The sequence below is a fragment of the Myotis lucifugus genome, unplaced genomic scaffold (genome assembly GCF_000147115.1).
Source record: "Myotis lucifugus unplaced genomic scaffold, Myoluc2.0 scaffold_6, whole genome shotgun sequence".
Taxonomy (NCBI): domain Eukaryota; kingdom Metazoa; phylum Chordata; class Mammalia; order Chiroptera; family Vespertilionidae; genus Myotis; species Myotis lucifugus.
The window spans coordinates 19,713,198-19,732,481 of record NW_005871054.1 but is presented as its reverse complement, the minus strand read 5'-3'; the positions used below and the strand labels follow the sequence as shown (position 1 = coordinate 19,732,481).

Genomic DNA, 19,284 nt, shown 5'->3' with positions numbered 1-19,284 from the left:
TTTTTTTTTTTTTTTTTCTCCGGGAGAAACAAAAAAGAGGCCCCTTTTTCTCAAAGGGGTTCCCCAAAAATTCCCCCAGAAAAATATTTTTTTTTATAAAAAAACACGGGTTTTTTAAAGAAAAAATTTAAATTTTTTTTCTGGGGCGAAAAAATTATATATATAAGGGGTTGTTGGGGAAAACAAATCGGAATAGCCTTTTGGGGTAAAATCCCCCCTCCGGGTTTTGCTGGCACATACGCACTCTTTTGTTATTGCCTGAGCAGCCACATTTTCGAAGAAGAATGGTCCGATGATGCCTCCAGCCCCAAATCCGCACCAAACAGCGACACGTTGTGGATGCATTTGTTTCTCAACAATCACTTGTGGGTTTTCTGAACCCCAAATGCGACAATTTTGTCGATTAACCAAGCCATCAAGATGAAAATGAGCCTCATCAAAATTCAGCCACATTTATGCAAAACGATCATGGAAAATTTCAACAAAAGAGTGCGTATGTGCCAGCAAAGCCGTGGAGGCCATTTACCCGATATGCTATTCCATACATAACCCTATACTGTATACTTTATGAATCAATAAAAAATTTAAAATTTTTCATTATAAACCTGTGTTTTCTATCAAAATTACTTCTTGCGTGAATTTTGGGACACCCTTTAATAGCCTCAATTTATACCTCCCCTGTAGTGGAGCACATCCTCCAATAGCAGCCCCCTCCCCTGCTTCCCAGGAAAAAAACATAGCGACACCCAAAAATGCAGAGTGGTTTTGCTGTTGACTGAAAGGAAAGTGAAGAACGCACCATTTCTGCCTGAGTGGGCGAAATGAGAGATCATCTAGGAATTAGCTTGAGCAAAGGGGGAGGAGGTTTGTGACTTAGTAGTAAATCTCTCCTGGGGAGACATGAGAAAAAGTAGAACCCTAAGAAACCTCCGTGGGGAGGAATACAGTTTTCCATATGGTAGTTGGACCCTCGGGTGGGAAACCCATTCTTTTTGGATGTTTTCTTTGCAGCCTCTTTTTTAAAACGTATACATTCCTGGAAGAGTTAATAAATGTAATTAGTAGAGAGAGAGTACATCAGATTTAAGTAAAGTTGGAGCTACTTTTTACAGAATAGGAATGTTCTATGTGTCAGTGTACTTTCCGTTCCTGATAGTTATTTCATTAATACACCGTGTGGAATCCTAGTAGTACAAGTACTTTGCCCTTTTAATTCTATGTTTATCCTTGTTTCCTGACGAGGAGGAGACCTAACCTCCCACATATGAAGAGTGGTTTTGATTTATGGGCACTGGTTCTCCCCTTCTGAAGGGCTCAGGCACTCAGTTCAGACATGGGATGAAGCCAGTGTTGGGAGGCATCGTTTACAGAGGACCTCACAGGGTCATTTTTTTCTCCAGATATGGGCAGGGATTTGGATGTGCTTGGGGAACGTGAGGAGTCTGATGGTTTGCTGCTTCCAGATTTCCTCCTCTACCCAAGGAGTTAACTGTAGGGGATGTTAGAATGACATTTTACTATCAGCTCTGCATGACGCCCCCCACGAGGGCACATTCCAGGGCCCCTGTGCTTTGCTGAATGGCATGGGAGTAGCAAAGAGGACTCCTCTGCCCCACGGCCCCTTCTGGCAGTTCCCTATGGTTTAGTATCCTCCACGGTTTCTCTCGTCCTTCTGGCAAAACAAACTGTTGATTCTTCTACTTAGTAATGAAGCCCTAAATTGGTTAGGTAAGGCAGCCTAGCGATACGAGACAGTATGTGGGGCATGTTGCTGCTTCTCCTGCATAGCTCGGTCTTCTTTCATAGGAAAGGAGAAAGAACAGTGGATGTCTAAGTGTGTAAGTATACTTTCCCGCCCCCCCCCCAAAAAAAGAAAAGAAAAGACCAAGAAAGCTTCAAAGAGAAGGCCCGTCCTGAGCTGGATGTGAAGGCTGAGGTTCTTGCTGCCAGGAAGAGACCAGCATGGGGCATGAGGCTGTGGTCTGCTCCAGGGATGGGGTGCAGGCAATAAGTAGGCATGGATGGGCCAGAATCTGACCGTGGCAGTGATGGGAATGGGGTTGGCAATAAGAGAACCATACGATTTTATAGTTAGAAGAAAGCTCATTGTGGTCCAACCATCTCGTTTTATGGCTGAGAACACGGAGCATCCCAGAGTTTAAGTGGCTTGCTAGTAGTCACCCCTGTTCTTGGGGGGTGGGGTGTGTGATTGTGTTGGATAGTAAATTAAGTTGTTCTTTTCTTTACTGCGCCTGACTCACAGGAAGGAGTCTTTATTGTAAATGATCGAGAGCAAATGCTCCAAATCCTCATTCTCATTAAGATGTTCAAACTAGTTGACCTTGGCTTTTCCCAGTGGAAAGTGCAAATTCAGCTGTGGTGACCGAGAGCCTGCACCGGCAGGAGTCAGTTCTCAGCATGTTGGTCCTAGGTTCCAGTGGGATCCCCTGGAGAGCTTGTTATACAGGTAGATTCTGGAGCCCCGGCCCCCACTTGGAGAAGAACAGTCTTTGTGTTTAGCACTCTGCTGTCCGCGTTCCAGACCAATTCCATAGTCTTTCCCTCCACACACTGATGTTGTACTTATCAGCGTGCCACCTAAAACTGATAAAAATAAAAACTGTAAAACCAATGCATGGTCTAATCTCTGACTTATTAGCCATGAAAAAATATTCATTCCAGATTATTGTTTGGATGCCTGGGTCATTCGATGTTTTCCTTTACATGACAAAGACTTGTCCCCGGCGCTAAGGGAATTCACAGGAGAAAAAGTAGGACTTTGATTTTGTGGGATGAGCACTTACACTCCAAGAGTTCAGTACCCCTGGGTACTTCTGAAGGTCAGAGGAGGGAAAGTTAAGCCTGGCTGCTCCTTGATCAGAGATGGCCTTGTAGAGTAGGGGGTCTTAAGTTGTGTGGAATTCACCAGGGGATTTTAGGCGTGTGGACATCTGAGCTGTGGCGCAGGGCGCAGGGTGATACGGGGCAGGGGAGGGTAGATGGAGTGAATGGCATGTTGCCATTGTTGTTCAGCTGCGGGGCATAAGGAGGAACCAGTGGAACCCGAAGCTGAAAGATAAGGAGAGGCTGGACTAGAAGCCCCTTGTAAGCTGTGCCAGGACCCTGGCCTCTGGCCTGCCTGGGACTCTGTGCAGACCAGGGAGCAACCAACATGAAGCATAAGTGTGCACTGCCTCTCAGAGCCTCCTAAGGAAGGGAGTGCCCTCTAGGGGCCGAGATGATGTCTGAATGCTGTTCATCATTGTTCTTGGGCACTCGGATGCCCAGTGAGCTGAATCCATGACCTGTGTGAGGGAGAAAAAGACAGCTTAACCAATCCACCTGGCTGCAGCTGTGATTACATTATGCAAACATTTATTGATATGCTACCTTGATTGGTCATTATCTTAATACTGAGGTTAATGTTAGAGGCTTGATTTTTCTGGCAGATTGCAGATACAGGTTCCTTCTTGTTTAAAAGGCCTCAGAGCATCTATTGTGTGAGTCTATTTATAGGAACTGCCCAGAATAGGCCAACCCATAGAGACAGAACATAGATCAGTAGGTGCCAGGGGCTGGTGAGGCTGAGTGGAGAGTTCAGGGTTTCTTCTCGAGGCGATGGAAATGGTCTGAAATTAGGTAGCGGTGATAGTTGCCCAACCCTGTGAACATAATCCACCAAATTACACACTTCTAAAAGGGGTGAATTTTATGCTATGTGAGTTTCATCTCAAAGCTGTTATTTAATTATTTTATTTATTTATAATTTGTTTGAGCTCTCAGCACTTCTGCTTCAAGGTATCATGCTGGTGTCCTTTTATTCTTTTTACAATATAGAAATCTCACTGCTTTCCTTCTCACTTTCTTTCATTTAGTTAATATTGTCCCCCTTTTACTCATCTCCTGTTCTGTCTCATCATTAAAAAGTATTTCTTTAACGAATCTACATGTTAGATCCAAAGAGAGCTTGTGGGAAGATGGATTATGTGAGTCACCACAAAACAGTGGGAGGAGGGCCTTGAAAAGTATGGAGTTCTTTGAGGCTGGCCTAGAAAGACAGATGGGCTCTAGACAGACAGCTGGAGAGGAGGGGGTGGTGGTGGTGGACTGGGTAGGCAGTGCAGCCTGGGCTGGTTTGGAGAATAAAAGTGTGGCTGTAGCATAAGGAAAATGAAGACAAATACCAGGAGAGAGAGATTGGGGAAAACGGTATGTGGGCCTGAGGGTATTGAATGCAAGGCTGAGAAGTTGACCAATCAAGTGAGGAGTAATTGAAGATTTTAGACTACAAAGTACAGGCGCGCTGAGCCATAGGATGGATATGGTGTAGTTTTGGGAAAGGAGAGATTTGGGTGAGTGGGGACCAAGTTAGAGCCTAGACATTGAGGGAGGGAGGGTTTCAAACATGAAGGATAAGGGGTGACATCAGTTTAATAAGTGTCTCTTCCTCGAGTTAGTCTGCTGTCCCTCCCACTAATCCACGTTTTCTCCATCCTCTTGCTTGCTTTTTATTCAGGCATTGGGATAAAAGGTAGGAGGAAGATTGGGTGGAGGAGGGGAGGGTGGTGCAAAAAAAAAGAATAAAACTGAAGAAAAAAGGTGGTGAGGACAAGGTATAGTTTGCATGCTTCAGTTCTGTAATTCAGCGTTTCCTTTTCATGACTTGCTGGAAAAAAATCTAGTCTCTTTTCGTGGAAAACACAGGACAGGAGGTCTTCTTCACTTTCAGGTCACTGGGTGGTCTGTGCCTCCCTAGCCTCATCAGGAAAAGGGAAGCTGCCTACCTCCTGTGCCGGTAAACCAGAGACTCTGGGATAATCTTATTAAAGCCTTTTAAAGAATCCATTGGACTCCCCTAATTTGTAGACATAATAAATTTCCTTGGCAGATAAGGGTCCTGGTGACGTCCCCCATTTGTTATCTGACAGAGTGAGCGTAGACATAAGGTAACTCATGGCCGCTGCATTCTGCTGAACTATGTGAAATTGCTATTCAACTATTTTTCAACCTGCAAAAAACTGGCTGTTCCATAACGTTTCAACCCCAGAGCTAGTTGCTTGGTAGTTATCTGCCACGAGCCGACTTTCACCTTTTCTCAAGAATTTTTTTTCTATATTAAGGGGCTAATGATCTTTAACATCTGCAAAGTCTCAAGTTCAGGGGAAGCTGTGAGAAGTTAAAAGAAGGCAACAGGTAGGGAGAGTTTGCCAAGGGAGATGCAGAGAAGGGGAAGGTGCCGAGAGGAGGCCAGCAAGCAGAAGCCAGGACATGGAGTCCTTGGACCTTGGACATGGAGTCACTCTGGTTTAGAAGCGAAACTTCAGCAAAAGGGTTTCCCTTTTCTCAGTGGCTTCGAGGGCAGTTTTGTACAGTGTCAGGTCTTCTGAAACATGCTAGGGACACCCGGACAACCGAGGTGAGTCTCTAGGGAAACAAGAGCTACTTGAGTGTTGGGACCTGGATCAAATGTTAAAGGGCAAATGCAGAGCCACTTAGTCATGGTTCTCAGGTTGGTGTGATTTCCGACAGCCTAGCCGAGAGCCAGGCACATAAGGGCACATACTGTTCAGTAGGAAGGTCACTGAAGGGTTGAAGGACAACAGGTGAAGACTCATTTTTTTGGTTGCTTGTATGTTCTTTGGAGTTTAAATTAGAATGATTAGGCGAGAATGAGAATCCCAGCTGTCCTTGCAAGGATCTTTCATTGTAATCACATCCAGATAGTGGGATCCTAATGATTACAATTTATGTCATCATTTTAATGTAAATAGTTTATTGCTACTGGACTGTCGTATGGTTACGTGCTTAATGCTGCAGGGGCTGGGCATGTAAAGACGAAAGGATAACCCTACTAGGGACTAAAAGCCCAGTTCGTATCGACTCGGTCCTGTAGGTGATTGTCCTGTAGGAAGACAGATTATACTTCGAGAGCTCCCAGCTCCACTCACAGAAAACAGGCAGACGTTTATTGTAAACCATAAGCAGAAATACCATTGAGCAAAACCTTAATTGTCTACCACCCGCTTCTCCCAGAAATCCAATGTAGCCGTCACCCCCACGGAAGAAGCCTGAGAGGCCGGCCTTGGTCTTCCATACCTTCCCAGTGGCTTTCATGGTCTTTGGTGCGGATTTTAACTTCCATTTGTTTCCTTTTAGTTCTGCAGTTCACTAGAAAGGCAGTTAAACCTCTGGACCTGATACTGAGGTTCTCGCGGACTCCAGGAATATTTTAATTTACTAGAGACCCGAAGAACGATAGATGAGCAAAGTAGTCACTTACCTAAGAAGGGGGTCAACGAGAGTTCATGAATGCGCTCATAGTCCCTCCCTGCTGGCAGTGTTACCTTCTCCTCTCGCCCCCACCGTATGTAAACACCCGCACACTTCCTGGAAGATGTCTTCTCTAAGGAGATCTTCCTTTCACTTCCATCTACCTGGGAACCCCCTTTGTCATTCTCTCCACCCTCTGACCACACTTCCGCCTCCGGAGATCCCAGGGCCTGGCTCCCTGCTCCTCCCCTGTATCACATTCACATCCTGACACCCTGCTGCTGTGCGCTTCTCCTTCCTGCCTCCTGTTTCATTCTCTCAGACCAGCAGGCGGTGGACCACAGTGCTTTCTCCTCTCATTTTTACCTGCCGCTGTTTCCCTGGGTGTAGGCCAGTCTCACAGCTAGCGTTGAAGTTGTGGGTGCGAGCCCGCAGAGCTAGCTTCAGGCCCTCGAGCGCCTCATTCGTGCAAGTAGCGAGAAAGGCACACACAGCACAGAAGACCCCAGATTAAGACTGTCCTCTTCCAAATAGCATTGCAAAGCCCACTTACAGAAGCTCAGGCCATTCATATACAAAGAGCTTCTGAGCCTCCAGTGAGGGTCTGCTTCCTCTGTTAGATGCAATTACAAATTAACTAGTGTGGTGAGGGTGCCACTAGACACACAGAAGAAAAAAAAAAGAAAAAAGATGGAAAGCCAATAACTTAATAGTTGAAAGGAGGGCCAGAAAAATCTCTGGAAAATACCTACAGGTCAGCAACAGAGCAGCAGCATGGCACTGGGGAGCCCAGCTCTGCGGTGACCGAGGGCCTCGGGGATTTATGGGGTAACACAGTGCATGCCCATAACAATGGCCCTGAGTCCTCAGCAAGATGATATGCTCAATGCTGGTCTAGTTAAAGAAGAAATGAAGTCATGCATTTATTTAGGAATATTTCTGTCAAAATGGTAAACATTTAAAATCTGGGTGTATGTTATGTAGATGAGTCTTAGTTCTCTGGGATGCAAATTATGTTGGAGCCCCTCCTGCCTCCCCCCTCCCCAGTGACACCGGATACACAGGAGCAGGGTCATCCCGTGGAGTTCCCTGGCCGCAGCCACTTTGTGGTCTCCCGACTTCTGTGTTGTTGTTTATTCATGGGGTTTTCCTTCCCTTTTCTTTGGTTTCAGATGCGAGTGTCTCTCTGGCTTATGTGGTTTCCCCGTGTGTGAGGTGGGATCCGTTCCCCGCATAGTCTCCCGTGGCGATGGGACTCCTGGAAAGTGCTGTGATGTCTTTGAATGTGTTAATGGTACGTGGGGTCTCTTGTTCTCGGAGCGTGGACATTGGTGCTGGAGGAGGAGGGAGGGTTCCATCCAGCCGGTTCTGCCTTTTATATATATGGCAGGGGATACACACAGGGACTCGATGACAGACACTCCCTCCCAAAGGAGGCTTGGTTATGGTCCCAGCGAGCGGTAAGGGACGCTAGGGAATCATCATCCCACCCATCAGAAAGAGAATTTTGGAAATGTAATAGCACATTGCACGGAGCTGTCATATTCTGCAGTTTCAGGAGCATGGCAATTTTAGGATTTTTTTGGAAAAAAAAAGAAGATCATAGAACCTGTGATCATATTGCTCCTGTCATCCTCCCCTCATTACATGGCCGCCAGGAGGCAATGGATGGAACTGACACCCCAGGGGAGCTGCCGCAGGTTGAAACAGAAAAGACATTGTTCCCCCAGGCTCACATTTTTCTGCTCAGAGAGGACATCTCTGACCGGGGCTTGGTCACTGGCATTGGCCTGCTTTCAGTTCGTGTCCTGTGGCCCAGAAATAGGATTCTCCGGTCACAGGATTCCTTCAAATAGAATCCACCTCTCCCTTTCACCTTGCGTGAGAGGGTTCGGTGTTTGGGGACAGGGCGTTCATTGAATTTAGATGCTGGAAAAAAGGGGAACCTAACCCAGGCCCCTCCACCAGGATTTTCAGAAGAAACACAAAGAGTGAAACTCAAGTGACACGTCAATAATTGTAGCGCATTGCTTCATCAGTACCTAGACTCAACAAGGAAAATGAAGATGGACTGGCACATGCAACAGAATTGCACATACTGAAACATACCAACGCCTGCCCATAAGAAATCAGCTCAGAAGATTGTCCGCCCTCCTCCCGAGCCTCCCTTCCCACACAAGAAAGGTTTTAGGACAGTTGAGTCCTGTTCCCTTGCACCCTGTAGTGTTTTAGTCCAGTGGTCACATGTTGTTTTGTTTTGCTTTGAAGAAATACTTGCAAGATGGCTTTGTGGTTAAGAGAGATCATAGACAGGAACCAAATGACCTCCGTTTCCACATCTATAAAATGGAATGAATGACCGTAAATGGAGGTTTTACATGTGAAGCACTTGGAATTGTCCCTCGAGAGCAAGCAGTCTTATTATTTTGTATTCCCACCTCCTATTCACATCCACAGACACTGTCCTGGACATTCCAGGGAGTAGAGAAGGTGAGGTGAGCTTCTGACCTAAAGACCTCCGTCCCTCTCTTCTCGATGCTTCTCCATAGCCATACAGTCATGCAGCCAGGAGTAGTGTCTGCTAAATACCAGCAAATGGCCCAGCAGACTCGTTTGCTCTGGTATCACTGCGGTTTGATTGATTGTAGGTGCTTTTCTGTGAATATTTAAGTCATACCATTTGAGATGGAAATAGTGGCTCCTGACCCTGGGCTCCCAGCATCTCAGATGTGCTCACCACCCTGCAAGTGTGGGTCCGTCTCACTCTGGAACCCGAGCTGCCAGAGGCCGGCAGTCTGTCCTTGCAGTCTGTCCTCGCATCTGGGCTGTTAGCACACCGTCTGCCTCAGGCAGGGCACCAGGTTTAGTTGGGTGGGTGCGTGAGTGATCTGACTCAGACCATCTTAGTTCCCTCTACAGGGGGGCTGTTGTAATGCCAGCCCATGGAGGGGTTCGTTTGGGGTGGTCTTCCATCTTCTGCCCTACACTTGAAGCTTAGGTCACTTCCCTTGGAAGTACCAGCTCTGGTACACAGTTCGCTGTTGTGGCCCCTGGATGGCCTTTCTTCTTGGATGTAGGAACCCAAGCCTCGTGCCTTTCTTCTCCGGATGTGGACCTTATGTCTCGCTCCGATATGACATGACTCGGACAGCTAGTGACCACACCCCCACCTCAGTGGCCTGGGCTCATCTCCAGGGCTGCCCTGTGTAAAGCCTCACTTTTCATAGGGCCCTGAGTTCAGGAACAGGCCGTGCCATCTGCCAGGAGACGATGTTGAGACGACAAAGCACAGTCACAGTGTTTCCAGGGAGCCTCTTTCTTGCCGTCATAAGCTTGTTGGGTGATCTTCGTCTCATCTCTTGTCCTGCTATCAGTGTCGCTGTTGCTCTATTAATCATTCATTTGTAGATGAGAGTAGAAACTATAATACTGTGAAGATTTATTGTCCTGCTGAATATTAAGGACATTCTGTCTCAAAATCTCTTTGACTTCTTTAGACATATATAAGCACATTACGCACACCTGCCTTGCACACACACAACATACACATGTAAACACACATACGAGTATGTGTGTGGATGTTTGTTTATTTGCCACCTAGTGCCCCGGGAAACTCTTACTGTTGTCATAAGTTTACCATCAAAGGATATTGCTTATCAGAGATTTATTATCATCACCTAGAAAAGCAGAAGTCTAGTGTGTGTGTGTGTGTGTGAAGCCTTGTTTATACGCAAAGGATTTGAGGCTTTACAATGAGAATAGGTACAATAATGTGGAAATATGAGTGAAAAAAGAGATTCGGAACCACAGGTTAGTACATAAAGGTTGAAAGTGAAAGGCAAAAAGAAAGGGCCCACAAGTAAGCAGGCCATGAGCCTCCACCTGTCCAGCCGCTGGAGTTCAGCGTCAGGCAGGCTCCCGACCTCCCGGCCGCCGCAGTGAAAAGGGCGATGGAGTCAGGCCCCCGGGGCAGGGCCACACTGTCCTCACATGGAAACTGGAGAAGGTGCTGTCGGTGTTGTGCTCTGTGGCTCTAACACCAATGCAGAAACCGGTTTCCTGTGGCTGCTCTTCTCAATGAAACACAAAAGCAAACTAGGAAAATGCAGCTCAGGGAAAGCAGTTCTAGGGGATCATTTGGACACACAGCTGGAATCTAGATGCCTGTGGCATGGTCTCTCCATTTGGAGATTTCCCCAGCACGGAGGAGTAGATGTGGGACAAGCCCAGCTCCGAGGGCGGCGGGTGACTTACTGTAGCAAACCTACCTGCAGAAACGGAGGTTATAGGGCTGTGCTCCATTCCCGAGCTGCCCTCCTGATGACCCACGTGCTTACCTTATTTTGTGTGTGTGAAAACACAAGATGACAAGATGGTCACAGAGAATTCAAGAACTCCTAAGCTTCGAAAACGTTCGCCTGGACAAATAGATGGACAGAACATCCTCTGTAAACATCACCTCCCTTTGCGGTTTGGTTTGTTTTGGTTTGGTTTTGGCGGAGGGCCGGGAGGGTTGCCAACCAGATAGTGACAGGTTGTGAATGCTATTCTCTGATGAGGGCCAAAGGCAGGACTCGCAGGGTGTTGGTGAACGAGTGCCCTGTTGTTTAGAAACCAAAGGAGCAGATGGTGTGCTTGAGCCGCTTTTGTGTAAACGTAGAAATCATCAAAATCATCACCTACAGGATGGTTTTCATAGACGGGGTGGAGCAACCCCAGGCATCCTTCAAAAACCAGTTCTGGGTCCACTCCAGCCCACACACAAGCTTTCATCACCTGTCACCTGGCCGAGTGACGCCTTCCTCAGAGGGGTATGTGCTCTTGATTCTGTCCCGGGGCACCTGTTGTCCCACCCTGGCCCACCCCTGTCATCCCTGGGGGCATTAGGATTGGAAATCTCAGGGGTCCAATGTGAAATACCATTTGGTGCCTGAGATATGACCAGTGGTCCACTGTGCACGACAACAATCTAAATAAAACAGAACATTTTGGTTTGAGAGTCATAGCTAATCGCTGACTCTTCCGGCCTCAGAAATGACCACGTAAAACGGAGCCATCACAGGAGAACCTTACCCAGTCAGCGTGACCCGCCTGCAAAACTTTGGCCTAGAAAACTCAGACCTGAAGTCTGTTAATAAGAAAATTAGTGCAAACACATCTACTGAGAAACCATCGTCTATATAGCAATAATGCTCAGTAATGTGTCTGGGGACACACTCTTCTTCAGAGTCATGGAAAGCATATGGCATTTTGAGAGAACATAGTCCACCTCATATGCATGTATTGAGTGCCCAGCCTGTTCCTGGGACCTTATCGAGCTAATGTTGCTTAAGAGTGATACAGTATTTAGCAGTCCTTTATGAGTATTGCTCCTTCTTCCCTATCCCAAAAGAATATCTGCTTGGTGTACTCCAGCACACAAACTCCCTTCTCCCATAGGGGGGAAAAAGGTTTTTATCCATGAACCCAGTCCTTGTGAGTGTTGGTTTGCTGTTGACCTGCAGGGACATGCTCAGAGGTTCTCCTCTGTGAACACAGTGGTCCCTCTTGTAGCCTGTGCTGTCCACCCACTTGGCTTCCTGTTCGGCTCACCCCCAGGGGGCTGAGAGCAGAGGCAAGGAGAGCAGAGGCGAGGCACTAGCCGTGTTCAGCTGGGAGATTGAAGAGAAGCAGCAGCGCTGTACCCCTTTGGATTTATTCTGCATTTTAGCCTCCCCTTCATTAAAATTATATCTCTCTCCCCAGCTGCCAATCAGCTTGACTTGGCAGGCAGTCCAGGTTATTGACAGTCAGTACCACCAGGCCGGCTCTCCTCCCGGAGTTCTGGAATATATTAAAGAGGGAAGAGGGGATCTCGGAACTGGGAAACAACATTTAATTGGGCAGACACAGAACACGGAAAGTCGCTACAGAGACGCTTGGTATGCATCTCTGCACTGAAGAGTACAGATGACATAGCGAATTCCTTCTTCGCAGAGTTTTTTCTTCTCTGCAGCCATTTAAGTTGCCCTCTTGTAGAGGCTGTGATCGTCTCCATGTCTCCACGCTGGCTGAGTTCGCACCCTTCCCCGGCAGGTGAAGGCGGGACTGGCTGCTGCTCCTCAGAGACCACAGCCAGCCTCTTGGGCATGCACTTTCCTGAAGAGCCTCTATCCATCTCTCAGCATCAAGCAGGAATGTCATTATGCTGTGTGATTTGTTATTTTTTTTATCCTAAGGAATTGACCGTGTTTTCTTGGCCGTGTTTTTGGAGACTATCCACGCTTCCAAATCCCCACTCCCTTGCTTTCTGGGCGTTTGCTAGTGAAACCTGACTGCCCCAGACCGCACATCAGCCCACCCTCCTGTTTACACTTCTGCACGCCTCACCGTAAAAATAGCTTCATCGGAACCGCTGTGTCCCTAGCCAGAATCTCCCCCCAACTTCAAATCTTACACCCCGGCTTGTGGCTTCAGGTGGTAGATGCGGTTGATGGATGCAACTAGGTGATAACTAGTGATTGGCTGATAAACGTTTTTCTTCCGTTTGATCAGATGCTCAGCATTGTGTGGGAGTGTGGTACTTGGCCTCCACCCACACCCCCAGTGTCCAGATTTCATTGTAAAGGCACCCCATATTTTGGAACTTACGGCCTTGCTGCCTAGTTCCTTCCTATCTCAGCCCAGATTTTGTGGCTAAATGTATAAAGATGAATTCTGAGCCAAGAGACGATTTCTTTTAGAATATCGTTAATCTTCTGAAAAAAAGAAATATTACATCCAGCAAGCACTGGGGAAGAGGTAAAACACATTCACAACCTGTGTCAACATACACACACAGCTCAGCTCTGACTACTTAGGTGACTTTAGGCGAGTCACCTAATCGCTTTAGATTTCACTTTCCTCATTGCAGACATAGCTGTTCATACTTGTTCTGTCTTCTCTACGGGATTGTTATAAATGAGAAAGTCATTGTCCTTAAGTACCATACAAATGTAAATATACTCAAAACGCAGTGAGAGTGTTTCGAACATTCGAGGTGACGTATTAAGAAATGATGTTGGACAGATGAGCCCGTGGGAGACGTGTGTGTCATAATCCGGTTTTTCTCACCTTATTAAGCAGGGCGTGTTAGCGCAGGAGACGTTCCTCAGCTTGGGAGGGTTTTTGTTGATCCAGAGTTATTGAAACACGTACCATGCAATTCATTAAGTGAAGTTGTACAATTCTGTGGTTTTATTTTTAAATGTGTTTACAGAATTGTGTAATCATCACAATCGATTTTTAAAACACTTCCGTCAGCCCATTTCCCCCGACGCTGGGGAATTCATTAGCAGTCCCTCCCCGCTTCCTCCCAAAGCCCCCAGCCCTAGCCAACTAGTAATCCACGTTTCTGTTTCTGTAGATGCGCCTCTTACAGGCATTTCACATAAATAGTTTATACAATAGTTCATTTGTGACTGACTGGCTTCTTTCACTTAATGTCTTCAAGGTTCATTCGTGTTCATAGTATGTGTCAGAACTGCGTTCTTTTCTTTGGCCAAGAAATATTGCATGGTATGGATATAGACCACATTTTGTTTATCTGTGCATCAGATGGTGGGCATGGAGGCTCTTTCCTTTTTTTTTTTTTTTTTTCTCTCTTGTGACATGCTGCTGTGAACATTTGTATGTTGGTATCTGTTTTCATTTCTCCGGGGCACACACCTAGAGGTGGAGTTACTGGGTCATATGGTAACTCTGTATTTAATATTTTGAGGAACTGCCATGCTGTTTTCCAGAACACCTGCCCCTTTACATGCTCACCAGCAGGTGGGAGAGTTCCAATTTTTCCACGTCCTCATCAGTACTTGCCATTATCGGTATATTTTTTATTATAGCCAGTAAGCATACGCAGGGGTGTCTCACTGTGACTTTGACTTGTATTCCCTAATGACGTGACATTAAGCATCTTTTCATGTGCTTGTTGGCCATTTCTGTATCTTATTTGGAACAGCGTCTATACAAATGTCTGCTCGTTTTTCAGTTTGGATTTTTGTATTGATGAGTTATAAGAGTGCTTCATATATTTTGGATGCAACTCCTTTATATGATTCACATATATTTTCTCCCATTTGTGGGTTACCTTTGTACTTTCTTGATGGTGTTTTTTAAAGCACAAAAGTTGATGAAATCCAGTTTAACTCTCTTTCTCTTTTGTTGCTTGTGTTTTTGGTGTCGTATCTAATAAACCATTGCCTACTCCAAAGTCACAAAGATTTACTCCTGTTTTCTTCTAAGAACTTTATAGTTGTGGCTGTGACAAGATCATAGCTCTAATGATTCATCTTGAGTTAATTTTTTATGCGATGTGATTCATAGTGGTTCATTCTCATTTTTTCCCATGTGCATATCCGTTGTCCCAGTACCGTTTGTTGACAAGATAGTTCTTTCCCTTAATGAATTGTCTTGGCACCCTTGTCAAAAGTCAATAAATGTAAGTAATTAATTCCAATGAACTATAAATCTGTTCTTTTGCCAGTACCGCACTAACTTGATTGCATTGTAGTAGGTGTTGAAATCCTGAGTCTTCTAGCATTGTAGTAGGTCTTAAAATCAGAAAGTCTGAGTCCTCTAACTTTGTTCTTCTTTTCAATATTGTTTTGGCTATTCTGGGTCCCTTGCATTGTCATATGAATTTTAGGATTGGCTTCTACTTTCTGCAAAAGAACTAGTGTGTGTTCTGATAGGGATTGCATTGACTGTGTAGATCAGTTTCAGGAATATTATCATTTTAACAATAGTATCTTCCAATTCATGAACATGGAATATCTCTCCATTTGTTTAAGCTTTCTTTCATTTCTTTAAACGATGTTTTATAGTTTTCAGAGTACAAGTTTTACACTTCATTTATTAAATCTATTACTAAATACTTTATTCTTTTTGATGCTATTGTGAATGGTTGTTTTCTTAACATATTGTTCATTGCCAGTGTAGAGATATACAATTTATTTCAGTTGCAATTTTACCCTGGAATTTTGTTGAAGTTGTGAATTAGTTTTATTAATGTTTTAGGAGATTCCTTAGAATTATTTTTTTTAGATACAAGATCATGTCATTTGCACCTAGAGTTGTTCTACTTCTTCCTTTCCAATCTAGATACTTTTATTTCTTTTCTTCCCTAATTGCCTTAGTGAGAACCTCTGATACAATGCTGAGTAGTAGTGGTGAGAGTGGACATCATTGTCTTATTCCTGATCTTAGGGGGAAAGTCTTCAGTCTTTCACTAAGTATGACATTAGCTGTGAGTTTTCATAGATGCTGTTTATCAGGTTGAGGATGGTCTTTTCTATTCCCAAGTTATTGAATGTTTTTATCATAAAAGGGTATATGATACTGTCAAGTGACTGTTCTGTGTCATTGAGTTGATTGTATGGATTTTTTGGTCCTTTATTCTGTTGACATGCCAAGCTACATTAATTGCCTTTTGGATATTAAACCAACTTTGCATTCTTGGAATAAATCCCACTTGGTCGTGCTATTTAATCATTTTTATATGTCACTGGATTCAGTCTGCTAGTATTTTTTGTGGATTTTTGTATCTATATTCACAAGAAATACTGATCTGTAGTTTTCTTTTTCTTGTGATATCTTTGTCTGGTGGGAGTTCTTTTAAGTCACCCAGAATTGGAGGTAAGGAATGAATTTAGGGTGAGTTTTTCAGGGCAGAGAAAAAAATTTGAATCATTGTTGTCATGATGAGAATTCTACCTGCAGGACATGAGAGTCCTTAGCAGAACACAGCCTTGAAACACAATGGAACGTCCACAGGGTTTCAATTGAAGAGCTGTATTTGCTAAATGTGTGACTTCAGCCAATTACCTAGGATCTCCTCCCTTCCAAACTTGGGGTAACAGCAGGTTTTGTTACTGGGATGCATAAAATAATGCATATAGAAAGAGTTTTGTTAAAGGCCAAGTACGATTAAAATTACAAATTCCTTCGCCTCATAGAGAGAAAAGAGAACACAGGTAAGAACACGGAAGGGGCAGAAGAATATCGTCTCTGAAAAGACCTAGGTAAATTTTTGAGGCAGAGCATGGTTGAACAAAACAAGTGCGATGATCCCTTTAATGCACAGATGGGTGGTGTGAGTGTTGTGGTCACGTGGTTCCCTTTATTTCAAGTGTGTGTGTGTGTTGGGGGGGGGGATTAGTGTAGATTTCCCTAAGGGGAGTTTCTATTCCTGGGGGCAAAGAGGATGACAATGTGTTTTGTGTGTTTTACTTTACATTGCTTTATTGCTGTTACACAAAATTACATCGAGTTTAGCAAATCTTCATGGCATTATAACCCCCTGCTAAGAGACAGATTTTTCTAGAGGCTGTTTGAGAAACATAAAAGAACCCTGCTCGGAAGGGACTCTGAGTTTGCCTGTTTGTTTGAACTCCCTCCAGAAACAAAGCCCGCCTGCGTATTCAACAACGTGGAGTATAACGACGGGGACATGTTTCGCTTGGACAAGTGTCGGTTCTGCCGATGCCAAGGGGGCGTCGCCATCTGCTTCACTGCCCAGTGCGGGGAGCTGAACTGCGAGAGGTACTACGTGCCCGAAGGGGAGTGCTGCCCGGTGTGCGAAGGTGAGGGATGCGCTCCTTAGAGAGGAATACGCGTCTTCATGGCTCAGAGTTCTGGTATCAAAACTGGCCTAGTTCCGTCTCACCCCCAAGTAGAGGGTTTTTGCAGGAGTTTCCTGCTCAGGACACGGTGCTCTGTCTTTTAGGACTTGTCAGTGCCACGTAGGCTGTGGAAATACTGCCCCAAAGGAAGTTGTGCCCTGGGGGTAGACGGCAGGTCACCTGTCTCCACGGGGCATCGAGAGATCTCCCGGGAGTGCTCGCGGCTCCTCCCCTGCGTCCCCACAGTTCCTTGGCAAGTCCTGGGGACCCTCTGCTCACCGTGCTCTAGACTTCACTCCTGCTCTCCTCGGGTGGCTCAGCTAGGGCAGGGTGCAGCCCTTGTCACCCACAGTCTCAGCCAGCTCAGAGAGGAAGTCGCCCTGTCCTTTCCGCCACCCACGCCCTGCCAAGTGGGGCCAGGACCCTGCTGCTCCCCCTCCTTTGAGACTGTGTGGAGGTGAGTGCGGGGTCATTGGTGGCATGGCGGTGGCCGCCGGGTATCAGGTGTGGCCCTGGACAGAAGGCTCTCAGGAGCCTGCTCTATGTTCCCTTCTTCCCCCCAAGAAGTAATAGTTCCATGTTCCCCACCGGGTGCTGCCCTCCCATGGCTGCTATTCAGAAATAATGAACATTTCAGGATGATAACTCTGAACTTCATTTACTACAACCCATGCCTCTTAGGGATTAGGATGCGAAAGTTCAGAAAAGTAGCCACTGGTCAGAGACGGCAGTGAAGTCGGAAACACCACGCCCTGCCCGACTGTGTCTCTGGTCTGTACACACTCCTCCGTCCCTGGGTAGGAAGGTCGGCGAGCCTGCTGGCCCCGATGGACCGCAGCCTTCAGTCTGCAGTGGGATATGTCAGTCTCGTCTGACACAGGAAATGGGAAGGCAGGATGCCATGCCATGTGACACGCTTTCCTCTGTTATCCTCGAACCCTTTTCGATGTTTGAGTGATATTTAGCACACCATATTGAAGATCTGAAAACGTGTAAAGTATGCAAACTGCATCCCTCACACCGAACAACGGTTCATAGCAGCGAAGTCCTTTCCCCTACTAGACACTATCTGAGCCAGCATGGGAGAAAGGGGGTTCACTTTTTAGGTGCCGTTGGGATTTTTAAAAATCACATCAAACTTTGACCCTTCCCCGTGACTGAGTTCCCTAGCGCCCCCAGGAGGTAGTAGACTCTGAGACCACCTGGCAGTGGGTGGTGTGAAAACACCGATAGGACCCTCTGTGTGATCAGCATAGTGAGTTGTCTGGGCACGGACCCGGGTATGTCTCATTTCCTGGGACTTAGACCCAGGCTCAAAGTGGACATGTGATGTTTTTTATAAGAAATGGATAAAGTCGTATCTGACTCAGGTCTCTTGGCCGCCTCCATAGCTGGCAGATTGCCTTTCTAACGAGGCGGCTGCTTGATTTTAAATGTTGGCCTCATTGTTATACATATTACCCCTTTAGACTACAGAGAACCATGCTCACAACTGTGTGGACCTCCCTCCCCGCACGGCAGCACTTGCTTCTTGAGACCAGCTTGTTTGATTCTGAAAAAGAAAATGCAGTGATGTGTCTGGTTGCTCTCATGGTAATGATATGTGGAGGTTTAGTATGCAGCATGTCTGTCCTGGTCAGTAACCTCACAAAACGTGGTTTCAGTGGCCTCAGCTATTTTTGTCCTTCAACCTGGGCCGCTGCTTGGCTGCCAGCTCACGGGAGACCTATGGCGAGGTTTATAATTTCCCGCCAGGCGCAAGCAGTGGCCCTGCTGACCTTCAGCCAGCCTGGTTCTGAGCAAGGCCACAGTGAGAGCCCGCCCTCTCCTCGCCGTTGTCCATGCTGACCTCCAGCCACCATGAGACGGAGCTCCGTTCCTCCTGGAAGTAGCAGTGGCGCCCTGAGTTAGACGGGCATCACCGCTTCACAGGCAGTGAAACTGGGGTGCGATAGATGTGTAAATGGACAGCTCGGAAGACGTGGTCAGAGCCTGCAGTGGATCTGAGCTTTCTGATTACCAGCCCCCAGCTCTGTGCCTAGTGTTGTGCAACTTTGCTTTTGGGGAGGGGGGAGTTTTCATTTTGTTGGGTATTTTGTTTATTTGTTTTAATATAAATTTTTATGGTTTCAGAGAGGAAGGGAGAAGGAGAGAGAGATAGAAACATCAGTGATGAGGGAGAATCATTGATCGGCTGCCTCCTGCATGCCCCACACTGGGGATCGAGCCCTCAACCCGGGCTTGTGCCCTGACTGGGAGTCAAACTGACCTCCTGGTTCATAGCTCGATGCTCAACCACTGAGCCACACCTGGCCGGGCACCAAGCATTGGTTTTTAGGCCATATGTCCCCTGTCCTGGGTGCAGCAGCAGGATGAA

At 46.3% G+C, this 19,284-nt stretch overlaps 1 protein-coding gene across 1 annotated transcript in view; it reads left to right on the top strand.

Annotated features, from left to right (window-relative positions):
* The window catches only part of CRIM1 (cysteine rich transmembrane BMP regulator 1), a gene marked incomplete at its 5' end in the record, with an annotated part of 135,599 nt that overhangs the window by 55,547 nt on the left and 60,768 nt on the right, over window positions 1-19,284 (top strand). Inside the window, 2 exons of the mRNA XM_023746239.1 lie at window positions 7,443-7,564; window positions 16,686-16,868. Coding sequence (XP_023602007.1) covers window positions 7,443-7,564; window positions 16,686-16,868 — 305 coding nt within the window. The remainder of the gene's footprint in view (window positions 1-7,442; window positions 7,565-16,685; window positions 16,869-19,284) is intronic.